This window comes from Thermobia domestica, chromosome 5, assembly GCF_964235325.1.
Source record: "Thermobia domestica chromosome 5, izTheDome1.hap1.1, whole genome shotgun sequence".
NCBI classification, from domain to species: domain Eukaryota; kingdom Metazoa; phylum Arthropoda; class Insecta; order Zygentoma; family Lepismatidae; genus Thermobia; species Thermobia domestica.
The window spans coordinates 125,573,099-125,580,817 of NC_137458.1; the positions used below are offsets into that span (position 1 = coordinate 125,573,099).

General features: G+C 36.0%; 1 protein-coding gene across 1 annotated transcript; it reads left to right on the plus strand.

Annotated features, from left to right (window-relative positions):
* Nucleotides 1–4,734: 4,734 nt before the first annotated feature.
* On the plus strand, nt 4,735–6,120 carry LOC145686109 (double-stranded RNA-specific editase Adar-like). Its single transcript, XM_081759073.1, has one exon. It carries the CDS (start codon nt 4,770–4,772, stop codon nt 5,619–5,621), a length of 852 nt encoding a protein of 283 aa, XP_081615199.1. The 5' UTR covers nt 4,735–4,769; the 3' UTR covers nt 5,622–6,120.
* The last annotated feature ends 1,599 nt before the right edge of the window (nt 6,121–7,719 follow it).

The window sequence follows — 7,719 nt, forward strand, 5'->3', positions numbered from 1 at the left end:
TGTAAATTTAATGTTAACCAATCAATTTGTTTTTGGCAAAATAATGACAATAAATTATATTCTATTGGAGATTTTACCAAGCAATGGAAATTCACTGTATCATCACATGCGCTTACACAAAACTCACGAATAATAAATTCGTTATCAAAGATTTTAAAAGCTTTAATATCAATAATATACTGATTTACCCATGGGGAAATTTCATTTGTGCGGTGAATGAAGAATGGTGTAATTGGTCCAACAAATTCTATATTTTTTAAAAGATCACAAGTTTTATGCATAAAGCATATAAATGAGATTTCACTATGTTCTTGTACAAACACTTCAAAAAGTTCACTAAGAGTTTTATCAAGAGATAAGTACTTCGCTGCAAATGTTTCAGTATTATGAAGATGAGTACAACCATGAAGAATATTCAGTTTGCATTCCACGCATTCAATTGGATTACTATGACGTAAGTATACTTTTATTGTTTTAATACAAAATTCACATTAATATTTTCAGCAGTACATAAGAAACATGAAAATCTAGCACTATTCGAATACATTTTTTCAATCTATAATGCTCGATTTCCGTATGCCTTTTCTTAATAAAACGTCCAGTAATTTCTGGTGATAGTATGTATCATTTAATAATTCTACATATGTTTCATAGAATTTTTCTCTTGCCAATGCGAACGTGAAATAAAAGCAAGGATAGGAATGGCGAAAGAAGCCTTTAAAAGAAAGAAAAGTCTGTTTTGCGGGACCTTGAACAAAGAGTTGAGAAAAAGACTCATAAAATGCTTCGTGTGGAGTGTTGTGCTGTATGGGGCGGAAACGTGGACATTGCGTAAGGGTGACGAAAATCGACTGGAAGCCTTCGAAATGTGGGTGTGGAGAAGAATGGAAAGAGTTAGTTGGGTCGAACGGAAAACGAATGAGAGAGTGTTAGAAATGGTGGGTGAGAAAAGAACACTTTTAGATATTATTAGGAAGAGGAAGAGAAACTGGTTGGGGCATTGCCTAAGAAGAGATTGCATCATGAGGGACGTCCTAGAGGGTATGGTGTCGGGAAAGAGAGGGAGGGGGCGAAGGAGACTACAATTAATGGACGATATTAAAACAGAAAGATCATACGCGAAGACGAAAAGGTTAGCGGAGGACCGTGGAGCATGGAAGCTTCACAGCTGCGGTAAGTGACCTGCCAAGAAAGGCAGAATACCTATGATGATGATGAATGTTCCAAGAACGTGTGCGCACAGGTAAAACACATCTTCAAGACTAGGACTTGGTATAATACTCCAAGCTCGGGTTTCCAATGACTTTGGGGGTACATTGATACAATCATGAGCATAATCATCATAAGATCCTTCTCTACAACCGTCGCATATTAATATATCGTTGAAATCCCATTTTTCAATAGCCTTCTTTATACATTGACGGTCAACTTTTTGACTATTACAACAGTCTAAACTCCAAAATCTTGATGTTCTTGATAATACGGGGGATATGACGGTATGGTTTCTGAAACTGATAGCACTGGTGAGTCTATTGCATCAATATCAAATTCTTCATCCGACTTTGATTCGTGTATTCCTGATTCAGCATCAGATGATGATGCTTCAATATTGCAATGATCCTTTTTCTTATAGGACTGCATAACGTATCTTTATATATTTTTCTGTTATAACCTGTATTTTCAGTGGTATCACAATTTTCATACCCACAAGGTAATCACGTGTTCACCTTACGCGGCGCCAAACTTCTTTTGTGTTCTCCGACGGCATTCTGTCACGTCAAACTTCTTTTCTATTCATTGTCACGTAGCAGTAAGGTCAATACCCTACATCACCAACTCTCACTTCCGTCCATCCATCCGGGTTCCAAAAGCCCGCGAAAACTTCAGTTAGTCTACTGACTTCGGCCGGGAAGGACGTATGAACACCATGTTCTGTATACAGTATATGAACCAGTATCAAGCATATGAAAAAAATGAATGAAGAAAGAAATGTTTGTTCCTTATGCCTTTTCTACCTTCCTCCACATTTCCTTCTGCATGGCTTACTGTGCAGGCCTTTCACATAAAAGTCTCGAGTTCGATTCCGATTCTTTCTTATTCGTACCAAACAATGTTTCTAATACCTTGGCTAAGCACTTACTGTGCACGCCTTTCACATATAGGGTCCTCGGTTCGACTCCCATTCTTTTTATTCGTACAAAACAATGTTTCTAATAACATGGCTAAGCATTTAATGTGTACGCCTTTCACATATGGGGTTCTGAGAAGGCCATTTTGAGGGTCCCTGGGGACCCAGGGCTACAGGGATAATAAGAATCAAGTTTTAACAACTAGTTTTTATACTGTGTCTGGTATCGAACCTGGAAAGTCAGGGTCCATGTTGAAAGTTCCCGACAATCGTTCTGTGTTTAACATTTTCCATTAAAAGAAAATATCTAGTCATAACGTTCTTTAACAACGAGCTTCGTATCGTAGCGAGAAAACAAACAATTATTACATTCACACACATAGTGTTCAAGAGCATATTTCTAAGGGCTCAGGGGCACTCTTGAGGACTATAGGATGTCCATGGGGACCCTGGGCTACAGGAATCAGGATCGAACCTGGAATGTCAGGGAACACTTTAACAATGAGCTTCGTATCGTAGCGAAAAACCAAACAATTTTTACTTTCACATACATAGTGTTCAGGAGCATATTTTTAAGGACTCAGGGGCACTCTTCAGTACCATAGGAGGTCCCTAGGGACCCAGGGACCATTGTCAAGCCATGGACCATGGTCCTGCTGCCACATCAAAGGTCAATAACATCCCAAATATCATTCACATTCCAAATGTCATTAACACCTTTTAGAAATCAAGACCTACTTTCTTCTCATGTACCACTTAACGTTACAACACTTTCTCTAGTTTATCTACTTATTTCTGCAAGAGGCGGTATCCTCTGACGTAGATTTTTCTACATGATCCTACTGTGACGCTAGTGTCAATTAATATCATCTTTAGCTGCCATCTGGAAAAATCGATATAAGTATTTGATCGATTGGTAGATCTAATGAATGGTTCTTTATTTGCAACGTTGGCATATAGTGCAATTTGTGTCTCCAGACGAGGACTCGAAAAGTATATATATATATATATATATATATATATATATATATATATATATATATATATATATATATATATATATATATATATATATATAGCTTTATTTTGACTTGTAGAATAATGCTCTGAGGTCTGTGGGCGCCATTTTTTAGAACATTCGATACATATATTCTGTAAGGATTGAAAGGTATGCTTGTATTTCACATATTCTCATTTGCTATACCTCATGGTCCGAAGCTGGAGAAGAATAAGCCGTTATAATACCTTGGTTGTAGACTACTGATTTGTTATTTGAAAGGTTCTACACACTCTTTCTTATGGAAAAAAATTAACAAAAAGGGAATTAAGAAGCTTTGGACCCGTTCTGTTTCTCTTATTTTGTTTAGAGACACTGAATATTTCGTTACAGTCAACTGAAAGTCTACAATATTTTTCTTTCGTTTCGAAAATTAGAAATTTAATCGTCGGAAACCAAAGTTGGTAACTGAGGTATTCCTGCGATTTATTAGGTTAATATGGAGCACAAACCCGATTAATTATATTTGATTTTCATTTACTAAATATTGTTAAAAATGTCTATATTTCCTGTCTATTTACGAAATCCGCCCCCTACGGTTAAGAAAAAAATTCTAAATATCCCTACGTTTAGGGACATGTTTCTATAGTTGGTAATACTGGTGTCAAAAATAATAGGAACCGATGCGTTGACTAGGTATAATTATTCAAGTGTTCACCGTCTAACGGACCATAAACCATTAGGAACGGAAATGCAATGTAGTTAAGTTATATTTTATCGTATATTTCCCATTATATTACCCAATATATTTCCCATATATATTCCCCTGTGTAGAATGTATAAGTAACATTCAAGATATTTTTATATTATTATTATTATTATTATCTCAGAAAAGAAGGATGTTGAATCTCTTTATTAAATTGCTAGGTTTATATGTTTGTCCGCAATCCTTTCGACAATGAGATCTAGAAAACCACAAGTGCTGAAACATGCCGTTTTCAGTGGTCGATTTCAAATTTTGTGTCCAGTTCTCATTCACATTTTCAAAAACCGTGTCATTGTTCTATTCAATATTTTAGGGGTTGTTTTGAGCCCATAACGTTAACATTGTTTCAGGCCGAAACTACGGTGTAAGTCAACCACAACAGAAGTTACGTATGGCAGGTTGACAGACATTGTAGGCGCGTTGCTTAAATCTGAATGGCAAAACCTATTGCATGGTGGCTACTTCAAAGGCTTCAAGAGACGCAATGAGGCGTGCTCTGACGGATATGGTTTTATTAGGAAAAAATATTTTCACTTGATATCGTGTTACTTTTACAAATTTGTTACAAACTCAATCCAACATTTATACATAGTAATTCGCTTCCTTTGTGTCTCCTTTCCTTTACTTGTGTGAGTAAGGAGACATGCAGATTGGAAAGGAGATTTATGGTCATAAGAGAACGATGCGTTGAGTAGACAACTCAGGTTCAACTTAAAAATACCTATATGAGCATTTAAGTAGATATTTGATAAACTATTCTACTCTAACAATTACGTTTCGTTGATTATGTGTTAAACAATTTCAGATATTGTTTGAGAAATGATATTGTAAGTAATACTTAAGCAACGTTATGAGTATATATTTTCTTTTAATGGAAAATGTTAAACACAGAACGATTGTCGGGAACTTTCAACATGGACGCTGAAGTTATATCGAAGGAGGAAGATGACCCTAAGATAAAGAAACCAATTAATGAAGAGGAAAGAATGAATAAGAAGAGAAGGCAAAACGCTAGACTCACAAAGGTTCTGCAACCAAAGAACGCGATTATGGCTCTGAATGAGCTTAGGAACGGAGTCAAATTCACAGTCTATGAGTACCGCAATCAGCTTCAGCAAATTGCATTCGTTGCCAGAACGGACATTGATGGAAAATTTTACGAGGGACACGGCAAGTCAAAAACTATTGCAAAGCAGAACGCTGCAGAGAATGTACTGAAGGACATTTTCATTATGCCATTAGCGTCTAATAGTCAATCAAACGATGAAGCAAATCAAATGGAGATAGACTCTAATACGACAGATGAGAGCATCATGAATTCCACAAAGCCTGCCTCTGCTGAAGATAACTTTCCATGGGATACGCTCGCCTCATTTGCTATTTACAAGCTATTTTCCGAGTGGGAGAAACAAGGAGTCAAAGTACCTCCAGGCCTTAAACAAGGGACGGTAGATAAAGAGTCAAACAGACAACCTCCAATGAAGAAAATTCCGGATGATCCGATGAAGGAAATTCCAAATGAAAGGAAAAGAATTGATCCTGTAATGCTGTTGAATCAATTGTTCCCGGAAGCAGAATTTCATGATCTTCAGGTCGAGGGAGGAGTATCAAGCATATCGGTGAAAGTGCATGGCATAGTTTACAGAGGAAATGGCAAGAACAAGAAGGAAGCTAAAAAGGGTGCAGCTAAAGCAGCATTATTCGCAATTTATGGTATAAAATATGATTAACGCCAAATGATTTTTAATGTTCCACTCCACAATTACAACTTTAAAAAAAAATAGTAGAACTCCTAATATCTCAGTTTCTGTATGCTTGTTCTGATTGTTAGCTTGGACAAAAACCGTAGTTTTTTTTAAACAAGGCAACTGTTTTAACTGTTCTTATTTTGAAATTGTTCAACAAACTGTTTTCATCAATTTGTTAATTTGGAACTTCGAAACAATCTAACATCCAACGTGTATTCTTTTATGTAATAAAGTCTTTACAAATCTCAACTAAATATAAATCAAGTTTTCTCGTAATTCTTGCTGTATTAGGTACGACGTTTCCCGGAGGGCCAAAAAGAGCTTGTAGAACTTGAACATCGAGGGATTCGAAACTCGGTCTTTGATTTTTAATTTATTTTGTAAACATGAAGATATTACGAAGTAATTAAAAGTGTAATATTGTTATACATGTAAATTTAAAATCTATTGCTTTGGTATTAAAATTGGTGTTTATTGCCTATATTGCATTTTTTTTAACTTTTAGTTCCAAAACAAATACAGTGAAACCTCTGAATAACGGACACCAATGGGACATGAATTCTTGTCCGTTACTGAGAGGTGTTCGTTACAGAGAGGTTCCAGAAATTTAATTTCTCACACGGTAATTGTATGTAATAATACATAGTAAATATATTATGTATGAAAGTAAATACGTAAAATTCAATATGAAAATACTCTCGTACGTATTTGACTTACTAGGAGGGATGAAGGAGAAATTAATTTATGTTAAATAATATTATTGTTGGGGAATGAGTTAATATATTCGTATACTGTAAAAGTTACATGGGAGGCGAAAGCAGAAGGGGAAGCGTTTTCATTTATTTCAAATATTCAGAACCTTTTCAAAAGATGGAACTAACTAATCGCTTAAACTCTTTTATTTAGCGAAAAAGGCAGTCTCTTTTTCCTCTACAAGGGTAATAAAACTCATTAGCAAGTGTTCTCTGACAATCTTCAGTACGATTACGAAAGAAACATGTGTGTGTGTGTGGGGGGGAGGATGTTTGTGAACTAGCACGATAACTTTGTTGGCAGAATGGATGAAAAAGCAAATTATTTGGAGTGCGTATGTTTATTGACAGCCCAATCACAAAGAATATCTTAGGAAGCCGGGAAAGCTCCAACCCAGACTTGTTCCAGTATCATTAAAGAAAAATGCGGTTGAAAGAAACATTGCTCGTTACAAACAATGCTTGTTTTATTATGTATGAAATTGTCTTGAAAAATGCAAGGCCCAGAGGAAAAAGGACTAAATTTGTTAGGGAAGGGAAGATCTTTCGCATAGAATTCTTGGCCATACGACTGACCTTGCATGAGTGTTATTGCTTATTGAAAGTTTTCTAGGATTTCCACCAGAAACCAGGTTTATTGCGGACAGGAAAAAAATTCAAGTTCAGCTTGAAGCTGTTCTGTTTGATGGTTCACCAGGTCTAGACTCATGATAGATACACTTGTGGGGAAAACACTTTTCTGCCTACTGTAATATATCTCAGATTCGAGAATAATTCCTGTCCGTTATGAAGAGGTTATTGAAACGTTTGGGGGAAAAGAGAACTGTCCGCGTCCGTATCTGAGAGTGTCCACAAAAGGGAGGGTTTTGTTCCATAAGAGAACATATATTTCTGCCGGGACAAAAAAATCTGTTCCTATTATAGAGGTGTCCGTTAAGGGAGGTTTCACTGTACTTGTAAGACTTCTTGGTTTAAAATCTCTACAATAATCAGTGACACTTGGATGAGTGTGAAATTAGACTGAAATAAATGCAAATAAGTATGTAATTAGAAATTTGTGCATCGAACTAATTTTATATCTGATAAAATACATTTCTACTGCAAATATATTTGATAACCAATTAGTCACACAATAGTGACAAATTAAAAAAAATATATTTTGGCAAGTCTTTACTTTAGGTAAGGCAGTGGTAATAAGCGATTCATTTGGACCAGTTCTCGCAGTTAAATTTACAGTTCCCAAGAACGAAAGACAGAAAACAACGTGCTGTGCGGAGCTATAACCCGCCTTCGTTAATGCTCGCTCGGCAATACTATGTGAATCAGGA

Coding starts and splice junctions, on each gene's coding strand:
- LOC145686109 (XM_081759073.1), top strand. CDS start 4,770: ATGTTAAACACAGAACGATTGTCGGGAACTTTCAACATGGACGCTGAA.